Below are 18,043 nucleotides of genomic sequence, written 5' to 3'. Positions count from 1 at the left end.
CGTGTTAGACTATATCCTCATCTAAATTCATTCTCAGTTCCCCTTTGAGGACCTCTGTCCTGTGGAAGCCTTAGTGATCTCGTGAACTCAAGTGTTCGTGAACCAACACTTTGTGTCAAATAAGGTGTCTTGAAACAGACACGCGCATGAAGCAAAGTTCTGTGTCGACCGGCTGCCCGGTTGATGAAGACGGGGACACTTGCAGGAACCTCACCCCGTAGTTCCTTTAGGAGTTGGGGGGGGGGGGTCCCGGCGACTTTCTCAGGTCTGACTGCCGCGGTCGATGAAAGTTGGCTGTGTCTCTTTCTTCAGCCGCCACACCCTAGACTTTGAGGCAGTTGCTGTCAAATATGGGTCACAAATGTCAATCACACCTCCATCCACGTAGGGACGTTCACCAGGGCACAAGGAGTTGTGAATGAGCCTGAACATGCAACTTCATCTCAACCATGGTGGTTGCCCGTGAGCAGACGTACGTGGCTTTTCTTGTAATTGGCGTTGGCGTTGGGGGGGGGGGGGTCCCAGTGATGACCAGGATGGCTTTGGCACCTTCAGCTGCCGGTGGGTGAAATGTGAGCCTGAGAAGGTCCGAGGAAGGGGCAGCCGGGCCACCAGCTGCGAACTGTTCGCGTGTGAGTGTTTGCTGGATAAACCGGAGTTTATACTGGTGCATGGTGTTTATTTCTTAAATTGACACAGTGCTGTTTTCTACGGGAAAAGAAAAATGCTTAAACCTCCTTCCCCAATTTTCTCACCAAAATGGTGCTCCACCAAAAAAAAAAAAAAACCAAACAGTAGAGGAAGGCGAAGGGAGAATGCCCAGCCTGAGTCAACATGGCTGGGAAGCCCGGTCAGGTATCCCCGTGGCCACTCTGGTGGCGTGATCGGCTGTTCCGGATGAATCCAACAGACTTCTTCAGGCATCAGGAAAACTCTTTTCAGATTTTTGAAAATGGGTTTTACTTCCCAAGTCTGAACCAAGGGTGAACAGAGATGGAATTAGGGTAGACTCACGGGCTCCATGATGGGATGACTGTGAACTTCCTTCCTCTCGGAGTCAAAATCCGGAAGGGTTTGGGGGAGGGGGGCGGTTGGTGTCCCCCCCCCCCCCCCCCCGCCTCTGCCGTATGTCTCCTGGGGTCAATGAAATAACAACCAATAACTTTAATTTCCACTGCAAGTGCATAGTCATTCTATTAGGGTTAAGCCAAAAAAAAAAAAAGAGAGAGAAAAGAAGAAAATTTGGAAAAATCTGTAATGACTTCGCCATGGCTTAGAGGCAACTGCAGCTAACATTGCTGCTGTCTAAACACTAGAGTCTTTATCTTCAGGATTAAGAACATTTGGACTTAACCACGTGGAACCTTTCCTCTATCCCACCCACCTCTCTGTGTAAACACACTTTAAGATTTGGAGAGATCTCCTAAATCCTCAAAGATTATTCACTGTCATTGCTTATGGGCACTTCAGGGAGGGAGGCCCAGGGTTTGCCCGGAGGAACATGAGTGTTGGGAGAAAGAGATGCCCGCGTGTATATCCGAGTCTGGACCTGGTTCCTAAGCCTTTGTTTCCTTGTCTGTAAAATGGGATGGGCCAGGATACCCACCAAGTAAGGGGGCGCCCAGTCATGTGCCGTGGATGGGAACCCTATTTAATAAAGGCTGCTTGCCTTCCTGCTTCCCTTTCCAAAGAGCATCGGGAATTGCCGTTTTTAAAATTTCCACAATGAGTTCCACTATGGTTTCTTCCGTGGAGAGTTTTAAACCAAGGAACACTAAGACCCTTGCCAGCACCGCCCTGGGGTCTGAGAAGCCCCTGCTGTCCGTGTGTCAGGAGTCCCTGCTGTCCGTGTGTCAGGAGTCCCTGTGGTTATCCGGAAGGGCCCTCCGGTTCCGCAGCTTGAGCACTGAGGTTCAGAGAGCTTGAGTTTGCAGACCTCACGTTTTCATGAAAAGAAATTAGTGTTGAGAAGACTGGGTTCTCCCCTTTTCTTGACAGGCTCCGCTGTGGGGATCGTGTCGTGGTTAGCAGGTTGGTGCCTTTGCAGCCGGAGCGATTGGGGTCTCCCGGGACCTCCAGCTCCCCTGCCCCCCCCCCCCACCAGTCAGTTTGCTTTCCAGAAAACATGGAATAGTGGTGGCCCTTGTTTCCCGCTGAAGCTCAGGGCTTAATGACCATTTATCTAATCCCTGCAGCTCTGCCTTTTTCAACAACCGGGGACTTTCTTTAGACTGGTTATGGGAGCTTGCCCTGCGTGTTTCCACACCACCACTCAGAAACACACTTGGCTACGTGAGTGCCCATGTCCGGGACCCTTTTCTTTTTCTTTTACGCCTTTTCCCTCGCTCGGCTTTATGACCAGGTTGTTCACCATCAGGGCAAATTGTTCAAAAGCCCTGGACCTTAATCCATCCACCGTTGGTGTGAGAGCACGTTTTTGTCAATAACCTGATCCTTCGGTGCTAGCTCTCAGAGAACCGTTGGAGCCTTGGAAAGATTAAAATGCAATCGTGGCAAGGCTGTCGGCCTCGCCGTTTCCCCGGCGTTGTGTGTTAACTAATCAGAGTGGAAACTCGGAACTGCCTAGTCTGGGCGCCGAGTGCGGCTGGGGCTGGGGACGTGTTTGTGTGGCATTTCCAGTCTGCTGGGTCAGCAGACGCTCTCGGGACAGCGAGCTCAACACAGCTGGCCTTAGATGTCCCCTCCACCCCCTTCACCAGACAGACGACTTCTCCCTGGAGTGTGCTCATCAGATTGTAGTTGATTTACTGGCCCAGGAGGCCTGGCCTGGGCTTGGGAGGGTGCTGCTGGGTATGTGTCTAAGGGAGAGAGAGAGAGAGAGAGAGAGAGAGAGCACGTACTCCATGCGCATACCAGCAGGGCTGTGTGGGAGCATTCCACCAACTGGCTGTTGGACGCTGCAGCAACCCACAAAGCATTTTTTAAACAGAACCAGAACCATGACCTTGAAGGCACCGAAAAGGCCCATCGCAGCCTCTCCGGTCGTCCTGTCTCCCCTTCCAGTCGCCCGCACGGCTGGATTAGTATGTCCACGTGCAAAATAGCGTCCTGAGGCCAGACAGCACTTATTTTTCCCCTTTGCTTCAGAAAAGTTCTTCACCCTCTGGCTAAGCGTTTCGCTTGTTTCTAAGTGAAAATAGACGTGGTGTGGTGCCCGGCTGGGTACGCCCCGTGCGAGCTGGGCCCCAGGTCGTGTCTCCGGGCAGAGCTGGTGTGTGTGTGTGTGTGTGGGGGGGGTGAGTTCAGTCTGCGCCTCTCTGAGAGCTGGGCAGGAAGGGGTGCCTTGCTTGTGGCGGAGGTCCACCCCAGTTTGAAATTGATTTCAACTGAGAGGATGTTGATTTAGCTCTTTGGGAGGCAGGGAGGCAGGTTCATTTTAATTAATAGATTCCCCCGTACCTGCGAGGTCACCTTCAGGTCCGAAGTCACCTTGTGCACATTAGTGAGAGGGGCCCTCCGTCCAGGGCCGCGTGCACTCCTGGAGCGGCGGCCATGGCCCCTCTGGGGAACAGGGCCGGGCCGGGCCAGCAGCATCCGGCTAGCTCACCACGGGGCAGCAGAGCCATTGCCAACTGCACACCCCTCGTGACCCCCCAGCAGGAGGGGCACCGAGCATCCTCAGGTGTGAGACTGCCAGACCCCCTGTGCCACCACTGGCCCGTTCGTCTCACAGGCCATGTTGTCTATAGAGCGGGAGTGCAGGTGCTCCCAGTCCTCCGGACCCTGGGGCAGGGACGGGGCCCACGGACGCCTGCTCTGGTGGAGATTGGCCCACAGGGGTGCCTGGGTGCTGACGGACGCCCTTCCTGGGTGCTGAGATTGCAGGAGGGAAGAGGAAGCGTGGAGGGCTGCCACAAGCAGTGTCAGCCCTGGAGCGTCAAGAGGAGATGTGGCCGGCGCACGGCTGACCGCCCAGCACCCCTCAGACGTGCTGTTGACACACGTCCCCCTGCCAGACGGGCCTTTCTCTCCCGGAAGACGCCCGCGTGTCCTCCAGGGGCTGGTCGCGTCCGGCCGCTGTCCTCAGCCCTGGCTCGCCCACCCCTGCATCTGCGTCTGCGTCCCTCCTGCTCCCTTGCGCTGGTTCAGTTTTCTCGCCTTGGGGAGGTTCCCCGGGCCCGGGCCCGGGTGTGCTGAGATGGGGGCGCGTTGGGCTGCGGGGTCACCCTCGTGGGTGACTTTCAAGCCCTCGCTCAGCAGCCTCTCGCGCTCCTCTGGGTCCCGCTTTTGTTTCTGTGTCTCCCGAAGCATTTGTTTGGAACTTTCTACACAGTCTTCCCTGGCCTGCTCTCCGTCGTCCGCCCCAGCCTGGATCCAGGCTCACACCCCGAGAGCGTGGACCCTAACTGGGCCAGGACCGGGTAGGAGAGGCAGGGACCCAGAACATGACATTTAAGGAGACACACCCTCCCTCTGGGGGGCTTGTAAGCTCAGGGTCAGCTCCTGAGAGAGAAAGAGAGGGAGGGAGAGAGAGAGAGAGAGAGAGAGACGCTCCCTCAATTTGACACCCTGGGTATCTGGCTTGGCTGACCTCCTGGGCCCCAGCCCCAGTCAGGGACCTGAAGTCAGACAGCATCCCAGCACCGGCTGCCAATGCGGGTGACTTCGGAAAAGTTTTACCTTTTCTCCCTGAATCTCAGTTTCCCTCTGTTACCACCACCCTGGGCAGTGAGGACTAAATCAGATAATATTTGTAAGCTGCTCAGCTTACTACCTGATGTGTATTAAAGGCCCAGTTGACATTGGTTGTGTCCGTCGTCATTGTCATCATCATTGTTAGGCTAATGAAAAAGCATCATGCACCAGCGGACCCCTCTGTTAGCTCTGAAATGACAGGTCCGACCCCGTGCCCAGCGTTACCCCCATCCGCCTCTCCCCTGACTGGGCGTGATGCGTCCCCGTGCACGCCTGCCAGTGAGGTCCGGGCCTCCCGTGTCCTGAAGCGGATCTGTCTTGTGTCTCCGCTGCAGGGATTGCTTACTTAGGAGGCGTGTGCAGTGCGAAGAGGAAGTGTGTGCTCGCCGAGGACAATGGTCTCAATCTGGCCTTCACCATCGCCCACGAGCTGGGCCACAAGTAAGTGCCAGCTCCGCGCCATCCGGCTGCCGACCGCCTTTCCGAACACGTGTCCTCACCTCGCCTTCCCTGCTTCAGTCCGGCAGTGGCGCTGCTCTGGGTCTCTGCTGCTTCCACAGCGGGGGCCGGGGTCTCGGCCTGCAGGAGACCTGGGAGGTGGCTGAGCAGCCAGGCTCCAAGAGGGGCACCGTCCATCTGGCACACAGGTCCGTTCCGAAGGGGAAGTGGCCTTATTCAGTCTTCTAGATCCTTTTCTTCCCTCTCCTTCCCTTCCCTTTCCCACCCCTCCCCTCCCCTTTCCCACCCCTCCCTCCCCTTCCCCTCCCCTCCCCTTTCCCACCCCTCCCTTCCCTCCCCTCCCCTCCCCTTTCCCACCCCTCCCCTCCCCTCCCCTTTCCCACCCCTCCCCTCCCTCCCCTCCCCTCCCCTCCCCTTTCCCACCCCTCCCCTCCCCTCCCCTTCCACAGCAGGATCTTGGATTCCCTCTCCTTCCCCTCCCCTCCCCTCCCCTCCCCTCCCCTCCCCTCCCCTTTCCCTCCCCTCCCCTTTCCCTCCCCTCCCCTCCCCTCCCCTCCCCTCCCCTCCCCTCCCCTCCCCTCCCCTCCCCTCCCCTCCCCTCCCTCCCCTCCCCTTCCGCAGCAGGATCTTGGATTCTCTCTAAGTGTTTATTAGTCAAATGATGGGATTTATTGACCTCTCATCCTGTTGACTTCCTATTTCTTTGCCGCCACTTCCCAAGTGCAGATCCCCGCAGGTGGAATGTCAGGGTCTTGGTTATAGAGTGACACCACGGCCTCTGCGCTCGCGGCCGTCCTTCCCTCTAGGAGGGAGGAAAGCACCGCAGGACCCTGGAGCCCCAAGGTGCGGGCCTCGGAGGTGGCCGCCTGGCTTTTTGGATGAGGAAACAGGGTCAGAGGGGTTGAGCCCCCGGGGTAAGGTCACCCGCAGGAAGTCTCAGGGGAGGGGAGTGGGGGCGCAGAAAGCCAGCCAACTCAGAAACCGCAGCCAGAGGGTCGGGGCTTTTTCCTGGAGTAGGCATCTGGTTTATGTTTCCCCAAAGGAAAAACTGTGATACGGCTGCCTAAGAATTTAAAAAATAATAGAATGAGGAGACCAGAGCGTGCAAAACACTGGGAAATTTTATTTTGGCTTGAATAGAGCAAAATTAAATGTAAATGTAGTTCTTGGGGGGCAGGGGAGAAGGAATATCAGTATCTAGATGGATAGATAGATAGGTAGACAGATAGATAATGTAGATAGATAGATACATAGATAGACAGATACATAGATAGATAGATAGACAGATAGATAGATATGTAGATAGATAGATGGACGGTAGAGGTTTTCTAACAACCTACACAGTAAGGTGTTTGGGACCCAAAATGGAGACTCAAGCTTCTATAAAAGTAACACTGATATATAAGGGAAATAAAGTTTCCTTCCTGTGCGAGTAGCAGCTATGGTTTCATTTCTTTGTTTCTTTGCCTTGCTTTGGTTGTCTGGTCCCGTTTTAATTTTTCCTTTTCACTCCCGGGGGCAGTTTGGTAGTTGTTTCTCCGTGCCCATCGGTTACCATGACGTGGGTACAGCGGGTGACATAATCTAACGCAGCACGTCCTGGGATTAAGGAGGGAACACGGGTCATCATCCAAGAGGAGGAAGGTGAGCCGTTGTCGCTCCACTGGTAGTTCATCTTGACGGCATTTTTTTTTTAATTGGCAAGAGCCGTTTGCCCAGTTTCTCTTGTCCATACTCCCAGAAAGTGACTTTTTAAATCAGATTTGTCTTCCCATCTCTGATGTGTTAAAAAGAACCCTGTACCCAAGAGTTGCTGGCAGGGAAGGCACACCTCAGCATGGCTCTGGCCAACCTCTTCTCACTATCACATGACCCACGGAGCGAGCACGCATCCCAGGTCCGCAGAATCTACCGCATGACGGCTGGGAGGAGGCCGAGCTGTCAGAACGTGTGTCAGCATCCCGCCTGTGCTGGACCTTTGAGGAGATGCGTGCATCTCGTGACCTCATGGCAGTATGCGCACCGGCCGGGCAGGAGTGCCGTGCGCACCTGCGTGTGAGCTCTGTGACTGCCGCGCGCGCCTGCGTGAGCTCTGTGAGTGCCGGGCGCACCTGCGCGTGAGCTCTGTGAGTGCCGCGCGCGCCTGCGTGAGCTGTGTGAGTGCCGGGCGCACCTGCGCGTGAGCTCTGTGACTGCCGCGCGCGCCTGCGTGAGCTGTGTGAGTGCCGGGCGCACCTGCGCGTGAGCTCTGTGACTGCCGCGCGCACCTGCGTGAGCTCTGTGAGTGCCGGGCGCACCTGCGTGTGAGCTCTGTGACTGCCGCGCGCGCCTGCGTGAGCTGTGTGAGTGCCGGGCGCACCTGCGCGTGAGCTCTGTGACTGCCGCGCGCGCCTGCGTGAGCTCTGTGAGTGCCGGGCGCACCTGCGTGTGAGCTCTGTGACTGCCGCGCGCGCCTGCGCGTGAGCTCTGTGACTGCCGCGCGCGCCTGCGTGAGCTCTGTGACTGCCGCGCGCGCCTGCGTGAGCTCTGTGAGTGCCGGGCGCACCTGCGCGTGAGCTCTGTGACTGCCGCGCGCGCCTGCGTGAGCTGTGTGACTGCCGTGCGCGCCTGCGTGAGCTCTGTGAGTGCCGGGCGCGCCTTCGTGAGCTGTGTGAGTGCCGGGCGCACCTGCGCGTGAGCTCTGTGACTGCCGTGCGCGCCTGCGTGTGAGCTCTGTGAGTGCCGGGCGCGCCTGCGTGAGCTCTGTGAGTGCCGGGCGCGCCTGCGTGAGCTCTGTGAGTGCCGGGCGCGCCTGCGTGAGCTCTGTGAGTGCCGGGCGCACCTGCGCGTGAGCTCTGTGACTGCCGCGCGCGCCTGCGTGAGCTGTGTGACTGCCGTGCGCGCCTGCGTGAGCTCTGTGAGTGCCGGGCGCGCCTTCGTGAGCTGTGTGAGTGCCGGGCGCACCTGCGCGTGAGCTCTGTGAGTGCCGGGCGCGCCTGCGTGAGCTCTGTGAGTGCCGGGCGCGCCTGCGTGAGCTCTGTGAGTGCCGGGCGCGCCTGCGTGAGCTCTGTGAGTGCCGCGCGTGCCTGCGTGAGCTCTGTGAGTGCCGGGCGCGCCTGCGTGAGCTCTGTGAGTGCCGCGCGCGCCTGCGTGAGCTCTGTGAGTGCCGGGCGCACCTGCGCGTGAGCTCTGTGAGTGCCGCGCGCCTGCGTGAGCTCTGTGAGTGCCGGGCGCACCTGCGCGTGAGCTCTGTGAGTGCCGGGCGCACCTGCGCGTGAGCTCCGTGACTGCCGCGCGCGCCTGCGTGAGCTCTGTGAGTGCCGGGCGCACCTGCGCGTGAGCTCCGTGACTGCCTGCGTGAGCTCTGTGAGTGCCATGTGCACCTGTGTGTGTGCTGCACAGAGCCCTTTTCTTCTCCGGGGGACGAGAAGAACAGAGGGGGCCTGGGCCTTTGTGCAGGATCAAAGGCTGGCGTCTCCGCGCAGGAGGTCTGTGACGGTGAAGGTCAGATTCAGCCCCGACTGGCGTGGCCTTCAGCTGTGAGTCTGTGTAAGAATTTCTTGGAGGACTCTTTTTTTTTTTTTCATTTTAGAGAGGAGAGGGAGAGACAGAGAGAGAGAGAGAAGGGGGAGGAGCTGGAAGCATCAACTCCCATATGTGCCTTGACCAGGCAAGCCTAGGGTTTCGAACCGGGGACCTCAGCATTTCCAGGTCGACGCTTTATCCACTGCGTCACCACAGGTCAGGCTTGAGGACTCTTTTATAGCTTGCTATTGAACTCTAATTACCTACAAAAAAACCCAAAACACCACCACAAACATCTTATTGTTCATCAGAGCCAATAAATCCTGCTCGGGCCATAGGCCCCATCCCGTGTGGGGGGGGATGATTAAGATTTTCCCAAGGAAGCCCGTTGTCTCAGATTAATCCCAAGGAAGCACTGGGAAGGCAGTCTCCCAGGGATGAGGTTCTGTTCCCTCCATCCCCGGGTCTCTCTGGTCCAGGGGGCTCAGATTGCCCAGCAGGGTTGTATGGAGACTTGAAAAGGTCTCGGCCAACCTTTACTCTTGGGGAAGACACCGACCAGGCTACGTCACAGACGTGAATCTCAGAAGCTGTTCTCTCCTCTGGAATGGCGTGGAACAGCTCAACTCCACGTGCTCTGAGTACCTGTGAGCTAAGACAGGATGAGCTGGGATTCTCAGTGGACCCGAGCCACTCACGAGTTCATGCTCACCAAGAAAACTCCTTGGTGCGAGTTACAGAAAATGAGAGTATCTGTCTATGTGTACTCTTAACAAAGTCCCCAGGGGCTCACCCACTGGTCAGGGCGCATACAGGAACAGACGGATGTTGGGGGTTGGGGGTGGGCACCTGGGAAGGAGGCAGCTCTGTGTGGCTGCGCGGAGGCGGAGGGAGGAGTTGGGTCCAAGCCGCAGCCAGCCCGCCGATGGCTCTGAGGTTTCCACGTCCTTGGCTGCCTCCTCGCCCGTGAAGACAGCCTGGCAGGCAAACTGCTTGTCTTCTGAGTGGCGAGAATGGTGGTGGAGTGTGAGTTTGGGAAGGCAGCTGCCTCCCTGTCAGGTCATGTGAGGGCCCCCCCCCCAAAAAAAAGAAGGGTGTTGCAGCCTGCGCCCTGTTGTATTTTTCTTCATCCTCGGTGACCTCGAGAAAGTGCTCGCTCTCGGGCATGAGGAGATTGGTGGCCCTCATGCTTTTGAGGTTCAACTGGTCAGTCGTGTTCTAGAAGGACTGTCCCCTGAGGAGGCAGCAAGTTCCGGTCCATACCGACGGCCCCTGAAAACAGGCAAAACCAAATCAAGCGACATCCTCACCCATCAGGGATGTGGGTTGGTGGCGACTGAGTGTAATACACATGTTGGAGTGTTGGGATGTGTTGTCTGCTGTGATTTGGAAGTTTTCATGTAAAAGAGGAAGTGAGTGATTCCGTCGATGCCTTTTTTTCCGCGGGGATGGGGGTGGGGATGGAGGGCGGGGGGAGTAGGTCAAGTGAAGCATGATTAAGGCTCAAGAAGTCACTTGATTGGCAAGAGCCCTGCTGGGGCAGTTGGAGGCCAGGAGGGAACAAAACTCTCAACCAGACGTTGGGGGCCCTGGGACACCCAGACCGCCCAGGGCATGCGTCTAGTCGGGTAACTCCGGGAGCTCCCGGGAAGCGTTGAAACTCGGGGTTTTCTAGGTGGGACGATGAACCTGTGTAGTGATCACTGGGCCACCCACATGGAACAAAGAAGGGTGTATCTTTCTGAGTACAAACAAGGAGCTTGCCCTGGCAGGAAGTGGATCTTGGTTTGTGTTGGAATAGGGAGGTTCGGTTAGACAACCCTAAGCCAGATCTGCGCTTGCCGTGAGAGTCAGTCCAAACCGCGCGACCTCCCTGACCCCAGGAAGTCCGGAAGGTCCCGGAAGCCGCGCCCGTAGCCGAGCTCTCGCTGCCTGTCCTCCGCGTGTGTCTCCCCCACCGGCCCTTCCTGGGGTGTTTTCCTGACTTCTCTGTGCCCTCGCTTGGGTCTTTCCGTGCTGGAATTTACGTCCCCTCCAGTCCGCTGTCTCAGATGGTGGGCTCTCGGCGGGGACGCTTAGGAAGTTGATGTCGGGTCACAGTGGGAAGTGCAGTACGAGAGGGCACCTGTGGCACTGAGAAGTGCCCCTGGGCTACGCCTCGCCCTCCGTCCATCAGACCGGATGTCCAGTGGGTGCAGAGCTTCGGAAGGCTCTCGGGGAGGGGTCCAGCGGCTGCCAGGTGGGGGCCCACTGACTTGTGATGTCTCAGGGGGCCTCCTTGTTGGTTTCTGGCCTCATCTGCCCTCTGGCCTCCACTTCTTGCCCCTCTTCCCGTGGTTCTGGGCCACCCTCAGGGTTGAGCCACAGAGGTGCTGGGTGGGTTCCGCTCCCCGGCTCTGCTCGCCCCGCATTCCAGCCCCCTGACGCCGCCTTGAAGCTGCAGCACTAGTCACAGTCCCCACTGGCGAGGCCGGGATGGGCAGCTCAGCCGTCCCGGCAGCTGCCACCTGAGGCAAGCTTTGTCCTGTCTCCTCTCATCTGGCGTCTCCCTGGGGGACCTCAGTGAGGGCACAGAACAGAGCGTGGAGTGACCCGTGACAGGATGACCGTGGCAGGTGGCAGGGCAGGAGCAGAGGTAGAGAAACAGGCGGCGCCCACGGAATCTCGCTGCTCACAAAGGGCTCAGGAATTGCATACACAAGCGCCCAGGACGGGAGGGCCGTGCGGAGCTGAGCTTCGGATGTGCCTGTGGCCTCAGGGAGCTGTGTCTGGTGGCCCGGCAGCCTCGTGTGGCTGCAGATGCGCAGACGGTTATCAGGGCAACTCTGGCCACAGAGTGTAGCACAGGGCTGGGCTCTCAGACCTTTGCCGGCGTTCCCAGCCCCGGGGCCCCCGGTGTGGAAGCTCTGTCCTGGCTGGCGTCCCCTGGGGGAAGGCGGGAGCAGGAGCAGAGCAGGGACGTGATTCCCTCACTCACTCCTGCGAGGACAGAGGACACGGGAGATGCCACCGCCTGCCCTGAAGTCGCAAGTGGGAGCCACAGCCCCAGGAATGTCACACAGGAGGTTCAGTGACACCATCGAAAGCTAGCTCCCAGCACCCTGGCTGCCTCCCCCTGGAATGTGACACTGTGAATAGGAGGTCAGGGCAGAGGACACAGGAAGGCAGTCCAGCTGATGTGTGCCTGGGGACATGCGTGCCCGATGTACGGCACAGGACAGGACAGGGACTGGATCGTGGCGGACGGGCAGAAGGTGGGCAATGGTCCAGGGAGAGGGGGGTGGGAGCTGGTCGGGGGAAACATTCTCATAACGAGTCAGCACCCTTCGAACGGCGGGGCGGGGGGTTGTCTCTGTCCCAGCACAGGACATAAGGGTAGCTGTTATCCAGACGGGGGAGAGTGGAGTGCTGGTCTGCAGTCATGCTGGGCGCGGCCGGGGGAGGTGCAGTGTGAACACGGGCCCGATGGGAGCAGTTGACTCGCCGCCGTGCCTGCCCAGTCCCTTTGCCTGGTGCTCAGCCCGGTGGGCACAGCGTGGACATCCGACCGTAGGGCCGGCTTTATCAAGAACTCACAGCAGAAATGGCAAAGTCGTAACTGTTGAGAGATTCTGGGAGGGAGGGTGCATTCTGGTTGGAATGAGGGCAGTTGTGTCACAGACGGCCCATCTTCCTTGCAGAGCAGAAGGAGGAGGCACCTACCCCCAGGAGGTCTGCGGGCAGGCCCGGGGGCCTCACGTCTGGTTCTAGACAGTCCGGTGCTAGAGCTGGCAAGCCCCACACGGGATTCTCAGGCAGGTCCCCTCCCTGGCTCTCTGGGTGTCGCCCTCCCGGGCAGTTGGGGTCGCTAGTCATCTCCGGGGGGCTCAGGTTTCACGCCAAGGTGCTTGGAGCAGTTCCCAGGTACCATATTCTCCACGGCATTGGGGCTGCCCCCCCCTCCCTCCCCTCCGGCTCTCACAGTCTGTGTGTGCGCGTCCCCCGAGCACGGCTCTCTTATCCATGTTCCGGAACCACACAACATAGTCGGGCCTCATTTCCTGCTGTTATTGTTGTCTCAAAGTCGGCTGCTGGAAATTGCAGGGTCTCGCATGTCAGTTTACAAGCCTGGTCCTGTCTGCACCCCCCCACACACACACACACTCCCCATCCCCCGCCCCGCCACCTGCCGCTATGTGCTCTGAGCTGCAGCGAGGTGGCTTCCCAGGAGGCGCCCCTGGGCATGTGAGGGCCAGCCTGCACCCAGCAGAGCCCTCAGCCCCTTCACTCCCCTCCCCCGCCCTCCCCTCCCCTCCGCAGCCCCCTTCCACACTAACAAAAGCATGACTTCCTCTTGCCCCTTCCAGACCGGCTGGTTTTGAATGGGAGGTCCGGAGCAGTAGGAACCCCGTCTGTCACTAGTGGCCGTTTCAATGGCCTTTCCGCCTGCCTGAGGCAGGAATTTCTCACTGCCCAGAATGAACAGGAATTGCAGGGAAATTACCTCCACTTCCTTTGGCGTCTTACCCCGGCTGGCCAGCGGAGTCAGCTGTGAGGCGGGGAACATTTCTAGTCTCCTGGCAAGCTGTGGGCTGCTGTCCTTAAGATGACCTTGACCACAGCCTCCTCAGGTCTGCTCAGGCCAGGGGAGCACGAACAGAGGGAAGTCCGTGAGGAGCTCTTCAGCGAGCAGGCCGATGGGGTCCCACCGGCGTTCTGCGCCGAGTGTCTAGCAGCTGGACATGATCTCCGTGACAGGAAATGAAGCTGGCGCCAGGGACATCTGCTGCCTCCCTTACTGTTACTGTGACAGCAAAGGTTCCAACGGCGGAGTCGACCCCAGGAATTATTTGTGCTGAATTATCAGGTGGATTGACTGACCCGACGTGACGTCGGCCAAGGCGTTGGAAGGGACGGATGACAGTTGAGTTTGACGGATGCGCCCTGTTCTGAAATCCCCTTAGAACCTCCTTACGTAGCAGACTTTTCCAGGAATCGGCCAAGAGCCAGTTTTCTTCTTGTCAACTTGCTGGAGTTTCTAGAGACTTCTCCCAAGGGGCCGTTTTTGTGCGTCTCTGCACTGAAGGGGATGTCCAAAGTTATCTTAGCCTCCTTTTGCAGACGGCGAGTCCTCCTCACTGCCTGTGGCTCTCAGTGGCCAAGCGGAGACTCACAGCAGAGCCGCAGGCCGTGGCACGGGGTCCTTTACCCATGGGAAACGAACGTCCACCAAGGCCAAGCCCTCCCTGTGTGGCTCTCCCGGTACCTGGGTGACCTTCCCTTTGCCCGGAAAGACCCTTCCTTCTGTTTACACTGCTGGCTTTTCCGAGTTAGAAAATCTCTTTGTGGTCAAAGTGCTCTGTCATGGATTGAACTTGGATGTCCCCTCAAAATTCATATGTGGAAATCTAACCTCTATTTGTGATAGTATTTGAAGGTGGGGGTCATAGGGAGGTGATTCATGGATGAGGATGGGGCCCCCACGAATAGGATTAGTGCCCTTAAGAGGCCAGTGAGCTGGCTGTCTCTCCTGTGTGAGGATACGACGTCTGCGACCCAGGGAAGGGCCCTCACCAGGACGTGATCATGCTGGCACCTGACCTTGGACTTCTGGTTTCCAGAACTGGGAGAAGTAAGTTTCCATTCTTGATGAGCCAGCCCAGTTGGCGGAGGTGTCGTCTAGCAGCCCGAGCTAGCTAGGATGTGGTTCCATATCTGAAATCCTTGCTCATCTACTGCCCACTGCTGACGGAAAATCCCAAACCCAACACCTGACGGCTGCACATTCTCTGAGACCCTGGGAAGTTTGCCACCAGCCCGGACAATGGGACATCGCAAGGAAGAGCCCCCTCCTCCCTGTCCGTTCTTGGGCACAGGGAGCATGCTCCCACATTGCATGAAGGTGGTGGTTTTGCCAGATGGCAGTGGCAGACAGGACCCGCAGAGGGGCTCGAGGGGTCTGGTGGAGGCGGCGTGAAATTGGGCACATGGTTCCTGACGTCAGAACAGAGAGCCATGGTTGCTAAGGACCCACGTGAGGATCTGGCACTTGGGGGAGGGGTAAATAACAGATGGATTGACAACAGGGGAGGTTATAATTTTCTTAGCACGTACCTGGAAGCGTCACAAAGATACCATCTTGCGTGGAGGAGGAGAGGACAGAGGAACAGTGGTGGTCTTCACAGGTGAAACATGAAGCTTGGAGTACTACTCAGCAGGGGAGAGGGAACCGGTTGTGGGTTCGGACAGACAGACCTGGAAGGACGCGGGCAGCATGACTCCGTTTATATAGTATAACACCCGTGAAGTAGCGTAACTACGGAGACTGCGCACAGAGGATGCTCTAGGGACTGTGCCGGATTTTCCTGGTTTGGTTATCGGACTGGAGTTATAACGGGGGAGGTCGCTGTAGGCGGAGGCTGGGTGAGGGAGCCCAGGACCTCCCTGTCTTTTCCCTTTCTCACTGTCTGTACATTGATAATTACTTTCAAGTTAATTTTAATTATTTTTTTTAAACTTTTTTTTTAAATTTTTTTAAAAGATTTTATTTATTCATTATAGAGAGGGGAGAGAGAGAGAAGGCGGGAGGAGCAGGAAGCATCAACTCCCATATGTGCCTTGACCAGGCAAGCTCAGGGTTTTGAACTGGCGACCTCAGCGTTCCAGGTTGACGCTTTATCCACTGCGCCACCACAGGTCGGGCAGCTTTCAAATTAATTTTAAAAGAGAGAGAGAATACCTTGAAGGTATTTTTTTTTAAATGCTGCATCCCGGTTTGGTCAGGACAGCTCCAGGTGGAACGCAGGCAGCCGTATCTTTGTAACCTGTGGGGGGAGGATTCCCGCACACAGCTGCGTGTGAGGGCCTGGACTCGGGTGTGAGCAGCTGTCATCACGGCCATCTCCGCGGTCGGCATCATCCCTGCTGCCACCGGAAAGCGCTTCCTCTGCCCCGTGCCCCGTGTGGAGCCCCGACGTCCATCGTGTCGTCTCCGCTGTCCGTGATGACCGCTGCTCTCCGCTCACTGCCGTCTGAGGCCTCCCTCCTCTTGTGCATCCTTGTGCACGGTCAGTGTCTGGTCTCCCTCCCCTTGTGCACGGTCAGTGTCTGGTCTCCCTCCCCTTGTGCACGGTGCCTGTCTGGTCTCCCTCCCCTTGTGCACGGTCAGTGTCTGGCCTCCCTCCCCTTGTGCACGGTCCCTGTCTGGTCTCCCTCCCCTTGTGCACGGTCCCTGTCTGGCCTCCCTCCCCTTGTGCACGGTCCCTGTCTGGTCTCCCTCCCCTTGTGCACGGTGCCTGTCTGGTCTCCCTCCCCTTGTGCACGGTCCCTGTCTGGTCTCTCTCTCCTTGTGCACGGTCCCTGTCTGGTCTCCCTCCCCTTGTGCACGGTGCCTGTCTGGTCTCCCTCCCCTTGTGCACGGTCCCTGTCTGGTCTCCCTCCCCTTGTGCACGGTCCCTGTCTGGTCTCCCTCCCCTTGTGCACGGTGCCTGTCTGGTCTCCCTCCCCTTGTGCACGGTTTCTGTCTGGTCTCCCTCCCCTTGTGCACGGTCCCTGTCTGGTGACTCTGGAAACAGAGGCGCACCTCTCACGCCTTTGGAAAGGAGCCTAATTGTCCCGAGTCCCGGTCTGGGGCCGTCCCCTCGATGAACGCCCCTGTAACGAAGGGGAAAGGCTCGGGATCAGAGGGGAGGGGAGGACGTGGCTGTTGGTGCGTCAGGTGCTTCTGAAGAACTCTGCTTTCTCACGGGGGCTGGGGGCTGATGGGTTGTGTTTGGAAATCTCCGCGCATTGTCGTTGAAGCTTCGCATCCCTCTCCCTCCCGCCTGGTTATGGCCCGTTGTGTTTCAGACACGTGTCTGTGCTGATAGCTCACGGTGCCGTGTGGAACCAGGGCAAACGGAACGAGGACGAGGACGTGGACTGTGGGCCCCGGCGCTTGACCGAGCCCTCCGTGCAGTTCACAGGGGGTTCTAGTGCGGCCGGAGTTCTCCTGCTGGACGCTTAGGGGGACCCTGAAGTGGCCGCGCGGAAGCAGAGGAAGTCCCCGTGTCTGCGGGCCAGTCTGACTTTGGCCTTGTGGCCCGGGCAGCAGGGCGTGGAAGGCTGATCAGTGCGGGCCGCTGGCTGGGGGTCAGTCCCGTGGTCTTGTTGGGAGGACAGTGGGCGCTGCACTGGGGGCACTAAGGACAGCAGGTCAGCCTCTCGCTGTCCCTACCCCCGTGATGTGCTCCTGGGCGCTGCACTGGGAGCACTAACGGCAGCAGGTCAGCCTCTCACTGTCCCTACCCCCGGGATGCACTCCTGGGCGCTGCACTGGGGGCACTAACGACAGCAGGTCAGCCTCTCACTGTCCCTACCCCCGTGATGTGCTCCTGGGCGCTGCACTGGGAGCACTAACGGCAGCAGGTCAGCCTCTCACTGTCCCTACCCCCGGGATGTACTCCTGGGCGCTGCACTGGGGGCACTAACGACAGCAGGTCAGCCTCTCACTGTCCCTACCCCCGGGATGCGCTCCTGGGCGCTGCACCGGGGGCACTAATGACAGCAGGTCAGCCTCTTGCTGTCCCTACCCCCGTGATGCGCTCCCCACCCCCCGTGTGCTCGCGGACGTCTGCCTCCTCGCGCTCTAAGAGAGGAAAGCCTGGGTCGTGGAAAACACTCTTACGCCTGTGACCTTGAGGCTGGGGGTGAGAAAGGGGAAAGAAATGGTATGAAGTGTAGCAAAGCAGCAGGCCAGGAGGCACAATTCATACAGACAGTGGTGTCGCCCCCCACCTCCCGCCCAGCTGCCCGAGCTAGAATCAGTGCGGCCAGGACACGAGGAAGGCTGAGGACCAAGTGATGAAAGTGACCAGAGTGTGGGGGTGACTGCCTGAGGTCTAGGGTTTTCACCCTGCCCTGCCCTGCACACACTTCCCCCCGACCCCCTGCAGGTCAGCCGCCCCGCTGTGCCTCAGTTTCCTTTCAGGCACAAGGGCCAGAGGGCAGACTTTCTTCCCTAAAGGGTGAGGGTCCTCCTGAAGACCTCCATGTGAGTTTGGGGAGAGAAAACAAAACTACGGTGGTGTTTGTAAACGCATGAGCCCTCTGCTGCCTTCTGTTCAGTGAAATCGCCCAGACGTCCTACCTGGAGGAACAGCCTTTTTTCCAGGGGTGGGGGTGGGTGGGGTGGTCACTGAATAGGAGGACAGCCTGCTGTGCCTTCAACAGCTCATAGCTCAGAACAGTTAGTCCCCGTTCCATCAGGGTTGCCAGATGGGACACTGATCTCTCTGGCAAACACCAGCTGCGAGCAGACATTGAAATAAAAGCCACGGCCCTGGCTGGTTGGCTCAGTGGTAGAGCGTCGGCCTGGCGTGCGCAAGTCCCGGGTTCGATTCCCGGCCAGGGCACACAGGAGAAGCGCCCATCTGCTTCTCCACCCCTCCCCCTCTCCTTCCTCTCT

At 58.4% G+C, this 18,043-nt stretch overlaps 1 protein-coding gene across 3 annotated transcripts in view; it reads left to right on the top strand.

Annotated features, from left to right (window-relative positions):
- The window catches only part of ADAMTS17 (ADAM metallopeptidase with thrombospondin type 1 motif 17), a 209,465-nt gene that overhangs the window by 84,980 nt on the left and 106,442 nt on the right, over positions 1-18,043 (top strand). For all 3 annotated transcript variants that reach the window (XM_066355082.1, XM_066355081.1, XM_066355080.1), the window contains exon 8: positions 4,992-5,097. In XM_066355082.1, coding sequence (XP_066211179.1) covers positions 4,992-5,097 — 106 coding nt within the window. The remainder of the gene's footprint in view (positions 1-4,991; positions 5,098-18,043) is intronic.

The sequence above is a fragment of the Saccopteryx leptura genome, chromosome 13 (assembly GCF_036850995.1).
Source record: "Saccopteryx leptura isolate mSacLep1 chromosome 13, mSacLep1_pri_phased_curated, whole genome shotgun sequence".
NCBI lineage: Eukaryota > Metazoa > Chordata > Mammalia > Chiroptera > Emballonuridae > Saccopteryx > Saccopteryx leptura.
Note: the sequence above shows the minus strand (reverse complement) of the source record. Positions and strands in the feature narration are given on the sequence as shown.